General features: G+C 40.2%; 4 protein-coding genes across 7 annotated transcripts; all 4 read left to right on the forward strand.

Moving 5' to 3' along the window:
- Positions 1-3,995: 3,995 nt before the first annotated feature.
- LOC120491219 (leukocyte elastase inhibitor-like) lies at positions 3,996-9,298 on the forward strand. 4 transcript variants are annotated; one of them, XM_039688912.2, is made up of 9 exons: positions 3,998-4,206; positions 4,470-4,552; positions 4,759-4,935; positions 5,524-5,595; positions 5,764-5,904; positions 5,991-6,108; positions 6,334-6,476; positions 7,873-8,040; positions 8,148-9,061. In XM_039688912.2, the coding sequence occupies exons 3-9, from the start codon at positions 4,768-4,770 to the stop codon at positions 8,550-8,552; spliced, it is 1,215 nt and encodes a 404-aa protein (XP_039544846.2). In that variant the 5' UTR covers positions 3,998-4,206; positions 4,470-4,552; positions 4,759-4,767; the 3' UTR covers positions 8,553-9,061. The 4 variants fall into 4 exon arrangements, with proteins under 4 accessions (XP_039544851.2, XP_039544846.2, XP_039544845.2 ...); XM_039688911.2 differs by lacking the exon at positions 4,470-4,552 and having other exon boundaries at positions 8,148-9,060; XM_039688913.2 differs by lacking the exon at positions 4,470-4,552 and having other exon boundaries at positions 4,011-4,091; positions 8,148-9,060.
- A 218-nt stretch (positions 9,299-9,516) lies between these two features.
- On the forward strand, positions 9,517-12,363 carry LOC148977069 (leukocyte elastase inhibitor-like). Its single transcript, XM_089118068.1, has 8 exons — positions 9,517-9,633; positions 9,801-9,977; positions 10,592-10,663; positions 10,832-10,972; positions 11,059-11,176; positions 11,375-11,517; positions 11,605-11,772; positions 11,880-12,363. The coding sequence occupies exons 2-8, from the start codon at positions 9,810-9,812 to the stop codon at positions 12,282-12,284; spliced, it is 1,215 nt and encodes a 404-aa protein (XP_088974194.1). The 5' UTR covers positions 9,517-9,633; positions 9,801-9,809; the 3' UTR covers positions 12,285-12,363.
- A 1,270-nt stretch (positions 12,364-13,633) lies between these two features.
- On the forward strand, positions 13,634-16,870 carry LOC148977070 (leukocyte elastase inhibitor-like). The gene is made up of 8 exons (XM_089118071.1): positions 13,634-13,735; positions 13,908-14,084; positions 14,700-14,771; positions 14,940-15,080; positions 15,167-15,284; positions 15,483-15,625; positions 15,713-15,880; positions 15,988-16,870. The coding sequence occupies exons 2-8, from the start codon at positions 13,917-13,919 to the stop codon at positions 16,390-16,392; spliced, it is 1,215 nt and encodes a 404-aa protein (XP_088974197.1). The 5' UTR covers positions 13,634-13,735; positions 13,908-13,916; the 3' UTR covers positions 16,393-16,870.
- A 577-nt stretch (positions 16,871-17,447) lies between these two features.
- Positions 17,448-21,272, forward strand: LOC148977071 (leukocyte elastase inhibitor-like). The gene is made up of 8 exons (XM_089118072.1): positions 17,448-17,495; positions 17,656-17,832; positions 18,459-18,530; positions 18,699-18,839; positions 18,926-19,043; positions 19,262-19,404; positions 19,492-19,659; positions 19,767-21,272. The coding sequence occupies exons 2-8, from the start codon at positions 17,665-17,667 to the stop codon at positions 20,169-20,171; spliced, it is 1,215 nt and encodes a 404-aa protein (XP_088974198.1). The 5' UTR covers positions 17,448-17,495; positions 17,656-17,664; the 3' UTR covers positions 20,172-21,272.
- The last annotated feature ends 1,273 nt before the right edge of the window (positions 21,273-22,545 follow it).

Raw genomic sequence — 22,545 nt, forward strand, 5'->3', positions numbered from 1 at the left:
AAAGGAGGGTTCTAGAGGATGCCATGCCTCTGGTTGAATGACACCTCACAGCCAAAGATGAAGGCAAGCTGCGCACCTTATAGGCCATAGAGATAACCTGAACGGATGTTACTGATGGTCTGTTTGGATGCGGGAAGGCCCTTCTTGGGCGACCCGAAGCACACCAGCAACTGGTCTGACTTTTGCCATAAGGAAGACCTCTGGACATTAATCTTGAGAGCTCTGACAGGGCAGAGCAAATTAAGTCTTACTTCATCTGCCGTGAGGTGGAGGATGAAAAGCCTGTAGAACCATAGGCTGAGTAACATTATATGGCACTTTAGGCACATAGCCCGGCCTGGAACACAAGATATCGACTGGAGCAAACTTGGCACCCATAAGATATAGAAAGGTTCTGAAGAGATCCTACTCTCCACAGAGAAGTAATAGGTAATAAAAATGCACCTTGAGGGAAAGGTTCTTGGCCTCCGCCGACTCCGGAGGTTCGAAGGGGGCCTCAACCCATCCCTTCGAGAACCCGTCTGAGTCGCAGATCTCATCCTCCTAGCCCCATGGAGGAACGTGCGACCAGCTGATGTTTTCCCAAAGGGCCATCACCCAGAATAGTGTGGAAAGCCGAAATGGCAGCCATGTACACCCTGAGTGTGAACGGGGGTAAGATCAGCAGAGAAGCGATCATAGAGGAACTCCTGTACTGAAGCCACCGGGGAGTTAACTGGGTCCACCTCACACTCTCTACACCAAATAGTGAAAAACTCCATTTTAGGTGATACAACTTTCTTGTGGAGGGAGCTCTAGACCTCATCATGGTCTCGGCTACTCCTGCTGAAAGTCCAGCCTCTCGGTACTGTGCCCCCTTCAGGGTCCAGACCCACAGTTTCCATAACTCCGGCCAAGGGTGAAATATTCCTGATGGAGATATCACTCCTAGAGGGCCCTCCATAGGATATGTCTGAGAACCATATTCTGGCCACAATGGGGCTACTAGTAGTAGACAGACCCCCTTGTGACGGGCCCTCTCCAAAACTCCTGTGACAACATGACATCATGACTTTTGCGTAAACATACACGCCACTTTCGAGTCAAGTGGCGTGTTATCTCTACACATTTTGAGCTATCCGCGTGTATCCGCGTGTATGCGTGTATGTCTACGCCATTAACCTCCGAGTGATTCCGCCTGTTTGTACACGCAGTCAAATGTCCGTGCAAAACGGAGTAAAATGTAGATCTACATCTGGGGAGCGATCTTTTTTTTTCCTAGGATGGTAAGGGAATAGTCATAAATGCCATTAACCCCAGTGACGGTTAGGTTTAGGGACGGGGTTGAGGTAAGTCATATATTTATACAGTAATAACGTTAAGTCAACGGCGTTCATAAACACGCTGAAAAGCGATTATGCGTCTTGATAGCACGCCAAAAATGGAAATACGAATTGGCGTGTCATACACACGCTACTTCATGAGATCAGTCTCCCTGGGAGCAGAGAGATCGGGGGAAATGCATACATTGAACACTCCCTCAAAATTTCCGACATCTGTGGCATTGTGCTGTGAGATAAAACTGCACATTTTATAGTGGCCTTTTATTGTGGCCAGCCTAAAGGCGGGCATACACTGTGCGATTTTCGTCCGATTTTGAGCCGAATTCTGACTCGTGCGACTCATTTTCTTGTCGGACCGATTTTCAGCTTTGTCGTGCGTCGTTTGTCGTGCAGTGTTCGTGCAGTGTACAGGGAGAAACGAGGGGCGATTAACCTCTCACGATCGACAATCGGATGGTTGGATGAATTTCTGGCATGTCAGAAATTTTGGTCGCTCCTCGTGACTATATCGCACAGTTGAAGCAAAGCTACGAACCGATTGCCCTAAACTCAGTGTTTTTTCCCTCACTGCGCCTGCGCGAAAACAGAAGTTTAACCATTTCATCTGCAGCAAAAATAAAATTAAAATAAAAACGAGCTACAAATTACTGTTGCTTAACCTCCAGTTCGTGTTGCAAAATGGATAATATTACCCACCGTCTTCAAGCCACCTGATATGTAACACCTCTTTTATTATTTTGTCAAACAATGTTTTTGAAATAAACATGTTTTTAATTTTCATTGATGATTAATAATGGCAATGTTCGGACATATTATAGACTGTTAATAGTTATTTTATATGTATATAATTCATTGTAATCGACCTAAATGTTTTAGACAATTTTTAATGAGGAGTAAGATTAATATTCCTCACAGCACGTTGGTTATGTGCTGTGAAAATATTGCGTGGCAAATAGCGGATCAATTTAATAGTAAAATTAGCCTATAGGCCTCCCCTAATAATGATAATATAATAATAATAATAATAATAATAATAATAATAATTAAATGCATAAATTGAAAATACTAAATCATCTGGATACTGATTGCAGATGCTTGTTTTGACAATATCTCTGGATACATGCACGTAAATAGGCGCAATCCAGGGGGTTATCGCAGATATTACACGTATAGTGTGAGCAGTGAAGTCGCAGCTCGACGATCGGACCGTACAGTGTGAGCACATAAATCCTGAACTTTGGCTTTGCATCGCATGCGATTTACTCGTTCAGTGTGAGTAGGTACCTTGCTGAAATCGCACAGACATCGCACAGTGTATGCCCGCCTTTAGGCACACCTGTGCAATGGTCATGCTGACTAATCAGCATCTTGATATGCCACACTTGTGAGGTGGATGGATTATCTCAGCAAAGGAGAAGTGCTCACTAACACAGATTTACGAACAATATTTGGTTTCACTTTAGTTTTATGGTCCCTTTAACACATTCTGTTGACTATAAGTAACGTTACACCTACATGTCTACTAACTCACATTAGGGTGTTAGTAGACTGGTAGGGTTTTAGTTCGAATAAGTTTACATGTACTTGCAAAGTCACTTAAAGTCAGTAGAAAGTCTGGTGGAGGATAAACAAAATAAAGAGTTGGCAGATATTAAACAGTCTACTAACACTCTAATGAGAATTAGTTGACATGTAGTTGCAAAGTTATTTATAGTCAACAAAATGTTCAAAAGGGACCATCAAAATAAAGTGTCACCCAATATTTGAGAGAAATAGCCCTTTTGTGTACATAGAAAAAGTCTTAGATCTTTGAGTTCAGCACATGAAAAATGGGGGAAAAAACAACAGTATTGTGTTTATAATTTTGTTCAGTCTAACACACACAAAATAGCACGGAAGGTATGCTTCCATTGATCTTAATATCACTAAATATTACTTGATTTCAGTATTATTACTACTTTTTTTTATTTTATCTTTAAGTTATTCTAATGTTAAGTTTTATTTTATGAGCAAAATCGAAAAATCTTCACTGCATGTGGTTGTGTGACACTTTCAAAGACAAACAATCCATCATAACTAGAAAAAACTGCCTTCAAAAATCGAATTTTTCACAAAAAATAGTTAACAGATAAACTGTAGCTCAAGTCAAACTCAAACTACTTTGAATATCATTTAAAAGCATCAGTAAATGCATAAATGTAAATAAACTCACTGTTTGTCAGCAGTGGCCTCACTTCTTCTATGACCTCTTCTTTGGGGTTTTATGGCAGTTGGCATCCAAAGTGTTGCATTACCGCCACCTACTGAATTAAATAGTTTTCCCAGTGCAGTAGTGACCACCCTAAAGTTCACTGCCCGTTCTATGTCAGACTCAATCTGAGATAGAATAAATTCTTCCCTCAGCGTATTAGGCTATAGTTCTTCTCCTGATATGTCCAAAATGTCCTGCTAGTAAACGGCTAGTAAAGTGGAACTTGGTTACCAGAGGTGTCAAGTTACAAAGTACAAATACTTTATCTTACTTAAGTAGACATTTTGGTTATCTATTTAGCTGCTACTGCAGTAACGTTAATTATTTTTCTTTTGTCATCGTTCAAAAAAATTACCAATAACACAAATGGTTAATAGATCTGAGTCCCGCCTCCTGACCTGCACACATATCGAATCGCTAAACTATTTTGCCTTTCTGTTTTCTTTCTATCTTGTGAGAGGCTGTAGGGTGTGCGAAGCCATAAGCAGCCAAACTCCTCCGAAGAAAACAGAGATTCGGTAAGCGACGGAGAAATCAACCGTTTTCTGCTTACGAATACGGGGCAAATCGCGTCAAATACTGATCTGCGGACAGCGTTTTTTCAAAATAACGTTACTGTATGACAATCGCGGGGTAAGTGTGGCATAATCGTGTCGTGTGTGTGTGTGTGTGAGAGAGAGAGAGAGAGAGAGAGAGAGAGAGAGAGAGAGAGAGAGAGAGAGAGAGAGAGAGAGAGAGAGAGAGAGAGAGAGAGAAAGTGTGTGTGAGGGAAAGAGAGGAGAGTTTGTGTGTGAGAGAGAGGGAGAGAGCACAAGTCACGAGAGAAGAGAGTGTGGATATATAATACCAATGAGATATTCTGTAGCATACTGATTATCAGTTTGTCACATGTTTAGACTTGTATGTGTTGCACTTGGCGATCTGGACCCCACCATATACCATTTCCGGATAACAGGAAAGTACCGGCTGGGGTCATAAGGTGTGTGTAAGGATGAAAATGATGGAAAAACTACTGTTCTACTACTATTTTATTTTAACAAAACTGCTGTCATGAGAGAAAAAGCATGGATTTACTGTTTCTTAGACAAGCATGTGATGTTGTTTACATAGTAAATGACAACTGACCCGATCAATGCTCTGTTTGAGATTTCCACATGCTGATATTTTTTCTCTCTTACCTTCTAGCTTGTGAAAATGGAGTCTTTGACTGCAGCAAACACACAGTTCTGCCTCGACCTGTTCAAGAAGATCAGCAAAGAAAACGCATCAGGAAATGTGTTCTTCTCTCCTGTCAGCATCTCCTCGGCTCTGGCCATGGTGTCGCTCGGTGCAAGAGGAAACACAGCGGATCAGATGAATAAGGTGATCTCACACAATATACTTTTAAAAGAGGGTGACGGAAAAGTAGAGTTAGACAGAGGGAGCAGGAAGTGATGCAAGCCTTTGGGCAACGAGTGCATGCTTTTCCAGAAAGTGGTCTGCATTGTTTTCATTGTATGACTGTAATCCAGACATATTACGCCATGTTGTTACTGTCATGTGACCTACCAGAATCAGTTGCATCGCTTTACTACCATACATAAATCCTCTCCTGTGGCCTCATGGGATAGAAAATTGTCTAACAAATGCGCTCTTCAGAACCGTGGAAGGTCATCCGGGAACTTTTCACCTGTTTTTGAAATACTGTGCATACTACTCTTTAAATGTAGGGTAGTATTCGATATCTGTGTAATTTGAGTTCCAAGCCTGGCATAAACAGTAAAGTGTGAGCAATGAATCACTCTTTCCACCCAATTATCAAAGGTTCGAGGGCCAAAATCAACAAAGAATATGTTTGACATTATAAGTTTTCTTTTAAACATGTTAAACTCTTCTAATGAGCATGTGAGAGGTGCAGTCACAATATGTTGAAGTTATCTTTATTAACTCTACCATAACAATGTTGTGTAGGTCCTGGGCTTTAACAATGAAGCACCAATGATGCAGCAAACCCAGAGTCCTCCGACACCTGCTGAACTCAAGGTTTCGTATGAATATTTCCATCAAACACTAACCCAGTTAACAGAGAACTTTAGCAAACATTCTGTCAAGGTTCTGTTGCATGAACATCTGTATTTACTGTAGAGATGCATGTATCCTTTGGGTTCGTCTGATTCAACTGATTAAATCTGATATTGTTGATGCAAACAGAAATGTCCAGAGGAAAAACCTGAGGACCAAATTCATTCCAGCTTCAACAAGTTCATGAGCGATCTGAACAAGCCAGGAGTCCCGTATGCGTTGAGTCTCGCCAACCGCCTCTACGGAGAGCAATCCTACCAGTTTGTTGAGGTGAGACTCGGTTTATTCACTGGAGGATCTGGAAATGTGTTCAACTCTAATATCATTTGCACCTCAATCGGTTTGATGTGTTACAGGAATTCCTCAATGACGCAAAAAGCTACTATGAAGCCGGACTGGAGAAGGTGGACTTCAAGAACAAACCAGAGGCGGCTCGCATCGACATCAACAAATGGGTGGAGAAAAAAACACAAGGTGAAATCCAGCATAAACTTATTCTCAATTTGAATCTTATTCTGACATTTGAAGCATTCTAGTTTTTTTTTTTTTTTAAATGTTTTTTCAGCACTTTAGGTTCAGCAAAATTGTCTTTTCATGGGCCATGTTTGGCTTCATGGGTTCTTGAGTTTTATAGTAAAAATATCAACCCAACCAGTTCAAATCACTGCTCAAAGTGAACAATGTCCATTTGTATTTTAGACAAGATCAAGGACTTGTTGCCACAGGGATCCATCGATGAGATGACCAAACTGGTTTTGGTGAACGCCATCTACTTCAAGGGAAACTGGGAGAATAAATTCCCAAAGGAAGACACCAGAGATGGGCAGTTTAAGCTGAACAAGGTGAGATTTCATGCTCTATAAATAATATTTATAACAGTAATGAAGAAATTTTATGGTTATAATGTGTTTCCACTAGGGGTTGAACGACTTCAGATTTTTTGAAGTCGACTGTTATGACATCAAAGTCGAGTCGATGTCGACTAGTCGCTGACGTCATTCATAAAAACACAAGAGATGTGACAGATTTGCAACATGCCACAATTTGCAATTAATTAACAGAAAATTATACAGATGCTGACAGCTCATAATGGGGCCGTTTACACCTCGACACTTCATGCTTTTTTACTGACCTGATTTATCAAAACGATTCCATTACACTGGTCACATAAATATGTTTTCACATCCGATCTTCAAACAACGCGCTATATGCAGATTTAACGGAGTTTGTCATCGAAAGCAACAGTAATGAGCTGCATTTTATTGATCATCGGCTAATTTCACAATCAAAGACCGCAATAAGAGAGACAGCACTGGTAAGATCATTTTGTTTCTCTACTTTTAACGAAGATGATTGTGCGATAAGCGTCTGTGACTTACTTTCACTTTGATTTACGATAGTTTGCACGTTGGCTTTATAAATAGATGCTCAGCTGCGGTGCGTGTTATAGCTTCGTCATGAATATAATAGCACAGGCTGCTCTCACACGTTTTATTTCAGCATTTTTGGGAGAAGTCCAATTTACATATGCGGTTTCAACAACCAGATGCCTTTACACGAGTCCAGTTTCGTCTGTAAAGCGGCCTAGACCTCCTCATGAAGTGGTTTGAGCGATCGGATTTAAATATCCGTCTCCAATGCGTTTCGGAGGGCATTTAGCTTATACTGGTCTTTTCGCAATCAGATCACAGAAACACGTGAAGTGGCCAGATGTAACGTTAGCTAAACAGCCCGCTGTTTACAACAGGATGAAAAGAAAAAGAAAAAAAGCTATAAATTCACATCTGCACGTTAGTGATGGATCTAAGTAATACCAAATAATATTCCTATTGATTGCGGGTGAATTAGATGCATTAATATGTAATAAATATATGAAAAAAATAGGCTAACGTTTGAATGATTTTAAAAGACACTGCTCTCATTTCCCAGTAAAACAGAGAGCGTGCGTCATGCTTTCACTTTCTTTTTCAACAATATAGTGGTGCTACGTTAGTAAAGTATTCCCATACGCTTTATGTACCAATGCTGCTTTCTTGCTGCAATGACCCTCTGGGCTCTTCATCTGTTGTCGTCTTTAACACGGCCATATACTATTAAAATTAGCGCAATCATATAGTGTCACATGATCAAAGCGACTAGTTGACGTCAGGCTAAAAGCATCACGGCATTGCATTAAGGTCGACTAGTCGACTAATTGACTAGTCGGTTCAACCCCTAGTTTCCACTGATGTTTGGCAGAATCAAACTAAACCAGTGAAGATGATGCATCAAGAGGAGATGTTTCCCCTGGCCTCCATCCCAGAGATCAACAGTCAGGTTCTGGAGCTGCCGTATGACGGGGAGAATCTCAGTATGTTGATCATCCTTCCAAATAAGATAAAAGACAGCACCACTGGCCTTCAGAAGGTGATTTGAAAGCTTAATTATCCAGCCGTGACCAGTCAGATGTTTACTTGTGGAGCATTTTCATCTCGATTGAACTATTCATCTGACATGTCTCTCTTATTATCCAGCTTGAAAAGGCACTGACCTACGAGAAGCTCATGGAGTGGACCAAACCAGAAGTCATGCGTCAACAAGAGGTTCAGATATCTCTGCCCAGATTCAAGATGGAGGAAAAATACGACATGAAGAGTCTTCTGATCAGCATGGGAATGGAGGATGTGTTTGACCTGCAGAAGGTGAATCTTTCAGGCATGTCCTCCAACAACGACCTGGTGCTGTCGAAGGTGATCCATAAAGCCTTTGTTGAAGTCAACGAGGAAGGGACCGAAGCGGCTGCAGCCACCGGCGCCATCGTAATGGTAGATTGTTGTAGATTCCCGCAGGTCTTCAACGCAGACCATCCTTTCCTTTTCTTCATCCGACACAATCCATCCAAGAGCATTTTGTTTTACGGACGCTTCTGCTCTCCATGAGGGAGTTCTGCTGCATGAGACGCTTCCAGCTAGTTTAGATGATGATCTGGTTCACATGAGGAGGAGAGACTCGAGACAACTATTACAAATCATTTGATTTAAGAAAAATCTATCCTGTATGTGCCTACAGATCTTTTACAATTTACAGGAGAAAGACTTATTTAATTAATAGTATAAAATTGCAATGAATGACTGAATAAATCTGGCTTATATAGATCGGGTTAACAAGGTCACACAGCGGACAGCAATCCTGGATGATGAGTCCCGGAGAGTTCTAGGAAACGTGTTTATGACTGAAGAAATTAAATGCATTGCAGTTGTCCTGAATCTCATTTAGGTTGTGGTTTTGGACGGGTCTCTTCATGCTACTGTATATGTAATCAAATCTATCAGTTTACAGAATAATTTATAATGTTACATATTACGTGCATGCATTCACTGTAACAGTATTTTCAACATAAATGAAATAAATCTTTACAGCTCCTCAATAAAACCTGATTTAAGTCATTTGTAATTGTAAACCGCTGACAAATGAACTGTGGTCAAACTCTGGTGCTAATTAAACTCAAAGAAAACTGGTTTCTGAAAAGAGTGCTCTGAGCAATTTCTCTGTCAAAACTTTCTCTGCTTTTAAAGAACTATCCCGCAAAACTATTTGACAGGCGAGGGAAATTTCAAACCGTTATTAATAAAGTCAGTGTTTCCCTGGACCTGCTCCTTTACTTTTCCCATGGCTTCCTTCTCATTGCAAAGATGCACAAAATTGATAATTAGGATAACTATTTTAGATGTGTTGTGTGAGTTTCGCGGCCTTCACGCTGAAAACCAATGCGCTACTCAGTGGGCATAACCGCAGTCACTCGCTGACATCACACACGCATATCTTCTCATTCCCATCATCTTGGTTGAGTAACCTGAGATGTTTTACAGAAGGGCTTATTGATTTAGAGGACGGGCTCTTCAGGGCGAGGCAATATTCAGAAGGAAACATAGTGACTCAGCAGATCATTCATTCACCTCCGACAGAACATCATCGTTCCTGCTAAAGACTCTAGGAAGTGCTTGAAGCGAACAGAACTGTGTAAGGATGAAAATTATGGAAAAACTACTGTTCTACTACCAGAAAAAGCATGGATTTACTGTTTCTTAGACAAGCATGTGATGTTATTTACATAGTAAATGACAACTGACCTGAACAATGCTCTGTTTGAGATTTCCACATGCTGATATTTTTCTCTTACTTTCTAGCTTGTGAAAATGGAGTCTTTGACTGCAGCAAACACACAGTTCTGCCTCGACCTGTTCAAGAAGATCAGCGGAGGAAACGCATCAGGAAATGTGTTCTTCTCTCCTGTCAGCATCTCCTCGGCTCTGGCCATGGTGTCGCTCGGTGCAAGAGGAAACACAGCGAATCAGATGAATAAGGTGATCTCACACAATATACTTTTAAAAGAGGGTGACGGGAGAGTAGAGTTAGACAGAGTTTATTTTGAAATACACCTACAACAAACAAACATAATAAAGATCATTTCCTCCATTTCAGAGTATTGGACTGTACTGTGATAATGCATAATATGATTTTTTTTTTAAAGCGTGTTGAATGAAGTATGAATGTAATCCAGACATATTATGTCATGTGACCTACCAGAATCAGTTGCATCGCTTTACTACCATACATAAATTCTCTCCTGTGGCCTCATGGGATAGAAAATGAATGCGCTCTTCAGAACCGTGGAAGGTCATCCGGGAATTTTTCACCTGTTTTTGAAATACTGTGCATACTACTCTTTAAATGTAGGGAAGTATTCGATATCTGTGTAATTTGATTTCCAAGCCTGGCATAAACAGTAAAGTGTGAGCAATGAATCACTCTTTCCACTCAATTATCAAAGGCTTGAGGGCCAAAATCAACAAAGAATGTGTTTGACATTATAAGTTTTCTTTTAAACATTTTAAACTCTTCTAATGCGCATGTGAGAAGTGCACTCACAATATGTTGAAGTTATCTTTATTAACTCTACCATAACAATGTTGTGTAGGTCCTGGGCTTTAACAATGAAGCACCAATGATGCAGCAAACCCAGAGTCCTCCGACACCTGCTGAACTCAAGGTTTCGTATGAATATTTCCATCAAACACTAACCCAGTTAACAGGGAACTTTAGCTAACATTCTGTCAAGGTTCTGTTGCATGAACATCTGTATTTACTGTAGAGATGCATGTATCCTTTGGGTTCGTCTGATTCAACTGATTAAATCTGATATTGTTTATTCAAATAGAAATGTCCAGAGGAAAAACCTGAGGACCAAATTCATTCCAGCTTCAACAAGTTTATGAGTGAGCTGAACAAACCAGGAGTCCCGTATGCGTTGAGTCTCGCCAACCGCCTCTACGGAGAGCAATCCTACCAGTTTGTTGAGGTGAGACTCGATTTATTCACTGGAGGATCTGGAAATGTTCTCAACTCTAATATAATTTGCACCTCAATCGGTTTGATGTGTTACAGAAATTCCTCAATGACGCAAAAATCTACTATGAAGCCGGACTGGAGAAGGTGGACTTCAAGAGCAAACCAGAGGCGGCTCGCGTCAACATCAACAAATGGGTGGAGAAAAAAACACAAGGTGAAATTCAGCATAAGCCTATTCTCAATTTGAAGCATTCTAGTTTTTTTAAATGTTTTTTCAGCACTTCAGGTTGGGCAAAAATGTCTTTTCATGGGCCATATTTGGCTTCATGAGTTCTTGAGTTATAAATTAAAAATATCAACCCAACCAGTTCAAATCACTGCTCAAAGTGAACAATGTCCATTTGTATTTTAGACAAGATCAAGGACTTGGTGCCACAGGGAGCCATCGATGCGATGACGAAACTGGTTTTGGTGAACGCCATCTACTTCAAGGGAAACTGGGAGAAGAAATTCCCAAAGGAAGACACCAGTGATGGACAGTTTAAGCTGAACAAGGTGAGATTTCATGCTCTTTTAAATCATATTTTTAACAGTCATGATGAAATTTTAAGGTAATAATGTGTTTCCATTTGTGTTTGGCAGAATCATACTAAACCAGTGAAGATGATGCATCAAAAGGAGAAGTTTCCTCTGGCCTCCATCCCAGAGATCAACAGTCAGGTTCTGGAGCTGCCGTATGACGGGGAGAATCTCAGTATGTTGATCATCCTTCCTAACGAGATGGAAGACGACACCACTGGCCTTCAGAAGGTGATTTGAATGCTTAATTATCCAGCTGTGACCAGTCAGATGTTTACTTGTGGAGCATTTTCATCTCGATTGAACTATTCATCTGACGTGTCTCTCTTATTATCCAGCTTGAAAAGGCACTGACCTACGAGAAGCTCATGGAGTGGACCAAACCAGAAGTCATGCATCAACAAGAGGTTCAAATATCTCTGCCCAGATTCAAGATGGAGGAAAAATACGACATGAAGAGTCTTCTGATCAGCATGGGAATGGAGGATGTGTTTGACGTGCAGAAGGTGAATCTTTCAGGCATGTCCTTCAACAACGACCTGGTGCTGTCGAAGGTGATCCATAAAGCCTTTGTTAAAGTCAACGAGGAAGGAACCGAAGCGGCTGCAGCCACCGGCGTTGTCATAAAGTTTTGTTCTTATTCCCCCCCGCGGGTCTTCAACGCAGACCATCCTTTCCTTTTCTTCATCCGACACAATCCAACCAAGAGCATTTTGTTTTACGGACGCTTCTGCTCTCCATGAGGGAGTTCTGCTGCATGAGACGCTTCCAGCTAGTTTAGACGATGATCTGGTTCAAATGAGTAGGAGAGACTCGAGACAACTATAACAAATCATTTGATTTAAGAAAAATCTACACTTTATGTGCCTACAGATCTTTTACAATTTACAGGAGAAAGACTTATTTAATTAATAGTATAAAATTGCAATGAATGACTAAATCTGGCTTATATAGATCGGGTTAACAAGGTCACACAGCGGACAGCAATCCTGGATGATGAGTCCCGGAGAGTTCTAGGAAACGTGTTTATGACTGAAGAAATTAAATGCATTGCAGTTGTCCTGAATCTCATTTAGGTTGTGGTTTTGGATGGGTCTCTTCATGCTACTGTATATGAAATCAAATCTATCAGTTTACAGAATAATTTATAATGCTACATATTACGTGCATGCATTCACTGTAACAGTATATTCAACATAAATGAAATAAATCTTTTACAATTCTTTAATAAAACCTGATGCAAGTCATTTTTAATTGTAAACCGCTGACAAATGAACTGTGGTCAAACTCTGGTGCTAACTAAACGAGTTAAAGTGCTAACTAAAAAGAGTGCTCTGAGCAATTTCTCTGTCAAAACTTTCTCTGCTTTTAAAGAACTATCCCGCAAAACTATTTGATAGGCGAGGGAAATTTCAAACCGTTAATAATAAAGTCATGGTTTATCGGGACGTGCACATTTACTTTTCCCATCTCATTGCAAAGATGCACAACATTGATAATTAGGATAACTATTTTAGATGTGTTGTGTGTGTGTGTGTGTGTGTGTGTGTGTGTGTGTGTGTGTGTGTGTGTGTGTGTGTGTTTCGCAGCCTTCACGCTGAAAACCAATGCACTACTCAGTGGGCATAACGGCAGTCAATCGGTGAAATCACACACGCATATCCTCTCATTCTCTCATCTTGGTTGAGTAACCCGAGATGTTTTACAGAAGGGCTGATTGATTTAGAGCAGGGGTGGTGAACGCTGATCCTGGAGGGCCACCGTCCTGCAGAGTTTAGCATCAACCCTGAAAAAAACATTCAGCTGCCTGTAACTTTAGTATTCCTGAAGACCTTGATTGGCTTCATGTGTGTTTGATTAGGGTCGGAGCATCATATGTGTATCAGTTTGCCGGGCCGAGTGTCCTGGTTTTTGGTAATCAAAATATAGACACCCTAACGTAGACTTTTCCCGCACAGTGGGCATAACCGCAGTCGCTGACATCACACACAAACATCGTCTCATTCCCATCATCTTGGTTGAGTAACCCAAGACGTTTTACAGAAGGGCTTATTGATTTAGAGGATGGGCTCTTCAGGGCGAGGCAATATTCAGAAGGAAACATAGTGACTCTGCAGATTATTCATTCACCTCCGACAGAACATCATCGTTCCTGATAAAGACTCTGGGAAGTGCTTGAAGCGAACAAAACTGTGTAAGGATGAAAATTATGGGAAAACTACTGTTCTACTACTAGAAAAAGCATGGATTTACTGTTTCTTAGACAAGCATGTGATGTTGTTTACATAGTAAATGACAACTGACCTGAACAATGCTCTGTTTGAGATTTCCACATGTTGATAATGTTGCTCTCTCTTACTTTCTAGCTTGTGAAAATGGAGTCTTTGACTGCAGTAAACACACAGTTCTGCCTCGACCTGTTCAAGAAGATCAGCAAAGAAAACGCATCAGGAAATGTGTTCTTCTCTCCTGTCAGCATCTCCTCGGCTCTGGCCATGGTGTCGCTCGGTGCAAGAGGAAACACAGCGGATCAGATGAATAAGGTGATCTCACACAATATACTTTTAAAAGAGGATGACAGGAGAGTAGAGTTAGACAGAGTTTATTTTGAAATACACCTACAACAAACAAACATAATAAAGATCATTTCCTCCATTTCAGAGTATTGCACTGTACTGTGATAATGCATAATATGATTTTTTTTTTTAAAGCGTGTTGAATGAAGTATGAATGTAATCCAGACATATTATGTCATGTGACCTACCAGAATCAGTTGCATCGCTTTACTACCATACATAAATCCTCTCCTGTGGCCTCATGGGATAGAAAATGAATGCGCTCTTCAGAACCGTGGAAGGTCATCCGGGAATTTTTCACCTGTTTTTGAAATACTGTGCATACTACTCTTTAAATGTAGGGAAGTATTCGATATCTGTGTAATTTGATTTCCAAGCCTGGCATAAACAGTAAAGTGTCAGAAATGAATCACTCTTTCCACTCAATTATCAAAGGCTTGAGGGCCAAAATCAACAAAGAATGTGTTTGACATTATAAGTTTTCTTTTAAACATTTTAAACTCTTCTAATGAGCATGTGAGAAGTGCACTCACAATATGTTGGAGTTATCTTTATTAACTCTACCATAACAATGTTGTGTAGGTCCTGGGCTTTAACAATGAACCACCAATGATGCAGCAAACCCAGAGTCCTCCGACACCTGCTGAACTCAAGGTTTCGTATGAATATTTCCATCAAACACTAACCCAGTTAACAGGGAACTTTAGCAAACATTCTGTCAAGGTTCTGTTGCATGAACATCTGTATTTACTGTAGAGATGCATGTATCCTTTGGGTTCGTCTGATTCAACTGATTAAATCTGATATTGTTCATTCAAACAGAAATGTCCAGAGGAAAAACCTGAGGACCAAATTCATTCCAGCTTCAAGACGTTTATAAGAGATCTGAACAAACCAGGAGTCCCGTATACGTTGAGTCTTGCCAACCGCCTCTACGGAGAGCAATCCTACCAGTTTGTTGAGGTAAGACTCGGTTTATTCACTGGAGGATCTGGAAATGTGCTCAACTCTAATATCATTTGCACCTCAATCGGTTTGATGTGTTACAGAAATTCCTCAATGACGCAAAAATCTACTATGAAGCCGGACTGGAGAAGGTGGACTTCAAGAACAAACCAGAGGCGGCTCGTGTCAACATCAACAAATGGGTGGAGAAAAAAACACAAGGTGAAATTCAGCATAAGCTTACTCTCAATTTGAAGCATTCTAGTTTTTTTAAATGTTTTTTCAGCACTTCAGGTTGGGCAAAAATGTCTTTTCATGGGCCATATTTGGCTTCATGAGTTCTTGAGTTATAAATTAAAAATATCAACCCAACCAGTTCAAATCACTGCTCAAAGTGAACAATGTCCATTTGTATTTTAGAAAAGATCAAGGACTTGGTGCCACAGGGAGCCATCGATGAGATCACGAAACTGGTTTTGGTGAACGCCATCTACTTCAAGGGAAACTGGGAGAAGAAATTCCCAAAGGAAGACACCAGTGATGGACAGTTTAAGCTGAACAAGGTGAGATTTCATGCTCTTTTAAATCATATTTATAACGGTCATGATGAAATTTTAAGGTTATAATGTGTTTCCATTTGTGTTTGGCAGAATCATACTAAACCAGTGAAGATGATGTATCAAAAGGAGAAGTTTCCTCTGGGCTTCATCCCAGAGATCAACAGTCAGGTTCTGGAGCTGCCGTATGGCGGGGAGAATCTCAGTATGTTGATCATCCTTCCTAACGAGATGGAAGACGACACCACTGGCCTTCAGAAGGTGATTTGAATGCTTAATTATCCAGCTGTGACCAGTCAGATGTTTACTTGTGGAGCATTTTCATCTCGATTGAACTATTCATCTGACATGTCTCTCTTATTATCCAGCTTGAAAAGGCACTGACCTACGAGAAGCTCATGGAGTGGACCAAACCAGAAGTCATGCATCAACAAGAGGTTCAAATATCTCTGCCCAGATTCAAGATGGAGGAAACATACGACATGAAGAGTCTTCTGATCAGCATGGGAATGGAGGATGTGTTTGACCTGCAGAAGGTGAATCTTTCAGGCATGTCCTCAAACAACGACCTGGTGCTGTCGAAGGTGATCCATAAAGCCTTTGTTGAAGTCAACGAGGAAGGAACCGAAGCGGCTGCAGCCACCGGCGACATCATGGTGCTTTTCTGTTATTCCCCCCCGCGGGTCTTCAATGCAGACCATCCTTTCCTTTTCTTCATCCGACACAATCCATCCAAGAGCATTTTGTTTTACGGACGCTTCTGCTCTCCATGAGGGAGTTCTTCTGTATGAGACGCTTCCAGCTAGTTTAGATGATGATCTGGTTCACATGAGGAGGAGAGACTCGAGACAACTACTACAAATCATTTGATTTAAGAAAAATCTACACTGTATGTGCCTACAGATCTTTTACAATTTGCAGGAGAAAGACTTATTTAATTAATAGTATAAAATTGCAATGAATGACTGAATAAATCGGGCTTATATAGATCGGGTTAACAAGGTCACACAGCTGACAGCAATCCTGGATGATGAGTCCCGGAGAGTTCTAGGAAACGTGTTTATGACTGAAGAAATTAAATGCATTGCAGATTGTGGTTTTGGACGGGTCTCTTCATGCTACTGTATATGTAATCAAATCAGCTTACAGAATAATTTATAATGCTACATATTACGTGCATGCATTCATTGTAACAGTTTATTCAACATCAATGAAATAAATCTTTACAGCTCCTCACTAAAACCTGATTTAAGTCATTTGTAATTGTAAACCGCTGACAAATTAACTGTGGTCAAACTCTGGTGCTAATTAAACTCGAAAACTGAAAAGAGTGCTCTGAGCAATTTCTCTGTCAAAACACGTTTAAAAAAAAACTTGGGGTCAAACAGTACACTCAGGGTTTTAAAGAACTATCCCGCACAACTATTTGATAGGCGAGGGAAATTTCAAACCGTTGTTGATAAAGGCATGGTTTATCGGGACATGCACCTTTACTTTCCCCATGGCTTTCTTCTCATTGCAAAGATGCACAAAATTGATAAATACATAAAAATAATAAAGTTTGTTTCTTAAATGGTATAGGATGAGAACAAAGGCTTTTTTTAGACAAAGCACTAGCAAATGGAAATGTAAGTGGATAACCATTTAGGATAACTATTTTAGATGTGTTGCGCATATCTTCTCATTCCCATCATCTTGGTTGAGTAAACCGTGATGTTTTACAGAAGGGCTTATTGATTTAGAGGACTGGCTCTTCAGGGCGAGGCAATATTCAGAAGGAAACATAGTGACTCAGCAGATCATTTTATTCACCTCCGACAGAACATCATCGTTCCTGCTAAAGACTCTGGGAAGTGCTTGAAGCGAACAGAACTGTGTAAGGATGAAAATTATGGAAAAACTACTGTTCTACTACTAGAAAAAGCATGGATTTACTGTTTCTTAGACAAGCATGTGATTATGTTTAAATGACAACTGACCTGAACAATGCTCTGTTTGAGATTTCCACATGCTGATATTTTTCTCTTACTTTCTAGCTTGTGAAAATGGAGTCTTTGACTGCTGCAAACACACAGTTCTGCCTCGACCTGTTCAAGAAGATCAGCGAAGGAAACGCATCAGGAAATGTGTTCTTCTCTCCTGTCAGCATCTCCTCGGCTCTGGCCATGGTGTCGCTCGGTGCAAGAGGAAACACAGCGGATCAGATGAATAAGGTGATCTCACACAATATACTTTTAAAAGAGGACGGGAAAGTAGACAGAGTTAGACAGAGTTTATTTTGTAATAAACCTACAACAAACAAACACAATAAAGATCATTTCCTCCATTTCAGAGTATTGCACTGTACTGTGATAATGCATAATATGATTTTTTTTAAAGCGTGTTGAATGAAGTCTGAATGTAATCCAGACATATTATGTCATGTGACCTACCAGAATCAGTTGCATCGCTTTACTACCATACATAAATTCTCTCCTGTGGCCTCATGGGATAGAAAAGTGTCTAACGAATGCGCTCTTCAGAATCGTGGAAGGTCATCCGGGGACTTTTCACCTGTTTTTGAAATACTGTGCATACTACTCTTTAAATGTAGGGTAGTATTCGATATCTGTGTAATTTAATTTGATTTCCAAGCCTGGCATAAACAGTAAAGTGTGAGCAATGAATCACTCTTTCCACTCAATTATCAAAGGCTTGAGGACCAAAATCAACAAAGAATGTGTTTGACATTATAAGTTTTCTTTTAAACATTTTAAACTCTTCTAATGAGCATGTGAGAAGTGCAGTCACAATATGTTGAAGTTATCTTTATTAACTCTACCATAACAATGTTGTGTAGGTCCTGGGCTTTAACAATGAACCACCAATGATGCAGCAAACCCAGAGTCCTCCGACACCTGCTGAACTCAAGGTTTCGTATGAATATTTCCATCAAACACTAACCCAGTTAACAGAGAACTTTAGCTAACATTCTGTCAAGGTTCTGTTGCATGAACATCTGTATTTACTGTAGAGATGCATGTATCCTTTGGGTTCGTCTGATTCAACTGATTAAATCTGATATTGTTGATGCAAACAGAAATGTCCAGAGGAAAAACCTGAGGACCAAATTCATTCCAGCTTCAACAAGTTTATGAGTGAGCTGAACAAACCAGGAGTCCCGTATGCGTTGAGTCTCGCCAACCGCCTCTACGGAGAGCAATCCTACCAGTTTGTTGAGGTAAGACTCGGTTTATTCACTGGAGGATCTGGAAATGTTCTCAACTCTAATATAATTTGCACCTCAATCGGTTTGATGTGTTACAGAAATTCCTCAATGACTCAAAAATCTACTATGAAGCCGGACTGGAGAAGGTGGACTTCAAGAACAAACCAGAGGCGGCTCGCGTCAACATCAACAAATGGGTGGAGAAAAAAACACAAGGTGATTTACAGCATAAACTTATTCTGAAATTTAAACTTACTCTTCACTCTTGCAAATTAAAGTTCATGTTCATGTTTTTACAGCACTTTTAGGTTCAGCAAAATTGTCTTTTCATGGGCCATGTTTGGCTTCATGGGTTCTTGAGTTATATAGTAAAAATATCAACCCAACCAGTTCAAATCACTGCTCAAAGTGAACAATGTCCATTCGTATTTTAGAGAAGATCAAGGACTTGTTGCCACAGGGAGAAATTAATCCGAGCACGAAACTAGTCTTGGTGAACGCCATCTACTTCAAGGGAAACTGGGAGAAGAAATTCCCAAAGGAAGACACCAGAGATGGACAGTTTAAGCTGAACAAGGTGAGATTTCATGCTCTTTTAAATAATATTTATAACAGTCATGATGAAATTTTAAGGTTATAATGTGTTTCCATTTATGTTCGGCAGACTAAAACTAAACCAGTGAAGATGATGCATCAAAAGAAGTTGTTTCCCATGGCCTCCATCCCAGAGATCAACAGTCAGGTTCTGGAGCTGCCGTATGACGGGGAGAATCTCAGTATGTTGATCATCCTTCCTAACGAGATGGAAGACGACACCACTGGCCTTCAGAAGGTGATTTGAATGCTTAATTATCCAGCCGTGACCAGTCAGATGTTTACTTGTGGAGCATTTTCATTTTGACTGAACTATTCATCTGACATGTCTCTCTTATTATCCAGCTTGAAAAGGCACTGACCTACGAGAAGCTCATGGAGTGGACCAAACCAGAAGTCATGTATCATGAAGAGGTTAAAGTATCTCTGCCCAGATTCAAGATGGAGGAAACATACGACATGAAGAGTCTTCTGATCAGCATGGGAATGGAGGATGTGTTTGACCTGCAGAAGGTGAATCTTTCAGGCATGTCCTCCAACAACGACCTGGTGGTGACGAAGGTGATCCATAAAGCCTTTGTTGAAGTCAACGAGGAAGGAACCGAAGCGGCTGGAGCCACCTGCGCCTTCACACGAGATAGTTGTCCCCGTTTCCCTCCCGTCTTCAACGCAGACCATCCTTTCCTTTTCTTCATCCGACACAATCCAACCAAGAGCATTTTGTTTTACGGACGCTTCTGCTCTCCATGAGGGAGTTCTGCTGCATGAGACGCTTCCAGCTAGTTTAGATGATGATCTGGTTCACATGAGAAGGAGAGACTCGAGACAACTACTACAAATCAGTCATATTTTGGTTTAAGAAACATTTATTTGCCAACAGATCAGTACCGATTGCAATGTACAGGAGAAAGACTTAGTATAATAATATAAAATTGTAAAATATATGTATTTTGCTTCAAAATGATCAAAAACTATAATAGTATATCAATAATATAAATGTTACAAACTGCTTAGATTGGCTACGCAAAGATCCAAACGCAGTAGTTTATTGTCAAATATTTTAGTTTCGAATCAATGGTCCATTTTAAATTCCCAAAGTCACATGATTTCAGTAAACAATGCTTTGTTACCTCATAACTGTTTTGTATGTCTATAAAATGAGAATGAAGTGTGTCAGGGCACATTTACATAATACATTTTTTTTATATATATATTCACAGACATTTTAATGAGGTATTTGTATAATTAAAATGAATTATAGTATAGTTAATAGTCTCTGTTTAGCGGACCCCCATGGAACAAAACAAAACAAGCCGTGAAAATTGATAAAAGAACACATATTATATACACACTTAATATTAAATGGTATTAGATGATTAGTTAATTATACTTTCAATGAAACATTTGCAATGAGTTTGTGAAAGCTGTTTTTATGCATGTTTTTGATTGAATTGATTCGAAATTGATTCGAAGCTTAAAAAGCTTAATTGCTCCCCTCACTTAAAGCCGAAATACAAAACCGTTTACAAGCAAAAGGTCAACAGACGGGAAAACAATCCAAATAGATACCAGGGCAGGGTCAAAAACAGGGTTATAACTTAAAACCATGGAACAGATAATCGAAGAAGCGCTCAGAAATACAGAGGTGACACATACTAGACTTTGAAATAAGGTTAATAATACACAGCTGACAGCAATCCTGGATGATGAGTCCCGGAGAGTTCTAGGAAACGTGTTTATGACTGAAGAAATTAAATGCATTGCAGTTGTCCTGAATCTCATTTAGGTTGTGGTTTTGGACGGGTCTCTTCATGCTACTCTGTATATGTAATCAAATCAGCTTACAGAATAATTTATAGGATTATCACTCCGGGACAATGGCACTTTTCAGATTTTTTTATTATTGTTTTTGCGAACACTCATATCTCATTTGAACATGTGCTACAAATGCTAATAGGCAGTATTTTTATACCACCAACACTTCTTGTTTTTATGGTTTTGCAATTGCACCTTAATGTCAAAGTGCACGTCCTCAAAATGTCCCCCGGCGAACGTTATAAAGCGGACCAAATGCGGACGTCCTCCGAACGTCCCCCAGCGAACGTTAAACCGGACCAAATGCGGACGTCCTCGGAACGTCCCCCGGCGAACGTTATGAACCGGACCAAATGCGGACGTCCTCGGAATGTCCCCCAGCGTACCGGACCAAATGCGGACGTCCTCGGAACGTCCCCCAGCGAACGTTATAAACCGGACCAAATGCGGACGTCCTCCGAACGTCCCCCAGCGAACGTTATAAACCGGACCAAATGCGGACGTCCTCCGAACGTCCCCCAGCGAACGTTATGAACCGGACCAGATCCGGACCTAATTAGACGTTCGCAACGTCCGGAGGACGTCCCCTGTTTGCTGGGTATTCAACATAAATGAAATAAATCTTTACAGCTCTTCAATAAAACCTGTTTTAAGTCATTTTTAATTGTAAACCGCTGATAAATTAACTCAAACTCTGGTGCTAATTATAAACTCAAAGAAAACTGGTTTCTACGTAAGATCAACCAACGTAAGAACTGAGTAAAAACAAATAAACCATGCATTTGTAACGGAGTTCTCAATGGGCTGTAGGCTATACACGGCGGTATTTCCGGTGAAGCTCAATAACTTCCGCCGATCGTAGAGTCCAATGCAATACCGAGAATTTATTGAATTTTATACTCCATGGTTATACTAAAGAAACGTTAGTCACAAAAACAGATAAAACAGACACCCCTCGTTGTGTTTATGCTTCTTTTTAAAATTATATTAAATAATATTTAAAATTACATCTAAACGTATATACGTTTCGTTTCAAAGACGGGAGGACAGTAAATTTGGAAGACTCTGCCATAATCCCGTTTTCCTCGGTTTTCCTCCGCTTTAATCTCCACAACCGGAAATGGACGAGCATCCTTGCGTCAAATGCAGAACTTATGCGTGCATATAGCCCATAGGCACTCTAGTGACAGTCGCTAGAGGCTGCAGTCTTTATTGTTTATTTGACAGTTTATTGACCACATAGCCACAAACCAGAAAACACAAATAAAACAAATTATTTTAAGTGCAGTTATCTAAAAGGAGTGTAATA

This window comes from Pimephales promelas, chromosome 12 (genome assembly GCF_988280905.1).
Source record: "Pimephales promelas chromosome 12, fPimPro1.hap1.1, whole genome shotgun sequence".
Lineage (NCBI taxonomy): Eukaryota > Metazoa > Chordata > Actinopteri > Cypriniformes > Leuciscidae > Pimephales > Pimephales promelas.

Excerpts from the sequence above, each read along its gene's own strand:
- LOC120491219 (XM_039688912.2), top strand. The coding sequence starts at position 4,768 with ATGGAGTCTTTGACTGCAGCAAACACACAGTTCTGCCTCGACCTGTTC. Across the intron at positions 4,936-5,523 it reads CAGCGGATCAGATGAATAAG|GTCCTGGGCTTTAACAATGA; the intron begins GTGATCTCACAC and ends AATGTTGTGTAG. Across the intron at positions 5,905-5,990 it reads AATCCTACCAGTTTGTTGAG|GAATTCCTCAATGACGCAAA; the intron begins GTGAGACTCGGT and ends GATGTGTTACAG.
- LOC148977069 (XM_089118068.1), top strand. The coding sequence starts at position 9,810 with ATGGAGTCTTTGACTGCAGCAAACACACAGTTCTGCCTCGACCTGTTC. Across the intron at positions 10,664-10,831 it reads CGACACCTGCTGAACTCAAG|AAATGTCCAGAGGAAAAACC; the intron begins GTTTCGTATGAA and ends TTATTCAAATAG. Across the intron at positions 10,973-11,058 it reads AATCCTACCAGTTTGTTGAG|AAATTCCTCAATGACGCAAA; the intron begins GTGAGACTCGAT and ends GATGTGTTACAG.
- LOC148977070 (XM_089118071.1), top strand. The coding sequence starts at position 13,917 with ATGGAGTCTTTGACTGCAGTAAACACACAGTTCTGCCTCGACCTGTTC. Across the intron at positions 15,081-15,166 it reads AATCCTACCAGTTTGTTGAG|AAATTCCTCAATGACGCAAA; the intron begins GTAAGACTCGGT and ends GATGTGTTACAG. Across the intron at positions 15,626-15,712 it reads GACAGTTTAAGCTGAACAAG|AATCATACTAAACCAGTGAA; the intron begins GTGAGATTTCAT and ends TGTGTTTGGCAG.
- LOC148977071 (XM_089118072.1), top strand. The coding sequence starts at position 17,665 with ATGGAGTCTTTGACTGCTGCAAACACACAGTTCTGCCTCGACCTGTTC. Across the intron at positions 19,044-19,261 it reads GGTGGAGAAAAAAACACAAG|AGAAGATCAAGGACTTGTTG; the intron begins GTGATTTACAGC and ends TTCGTATTTTAG. Across the intron at positions 19,405-19,491 it reads GACAGTTTAAGCTGAACAAG|ACTAAAACTAAACCAGTGAA; the intron begins GTGAGATTTCAT and ends TATGTTCGGCAG.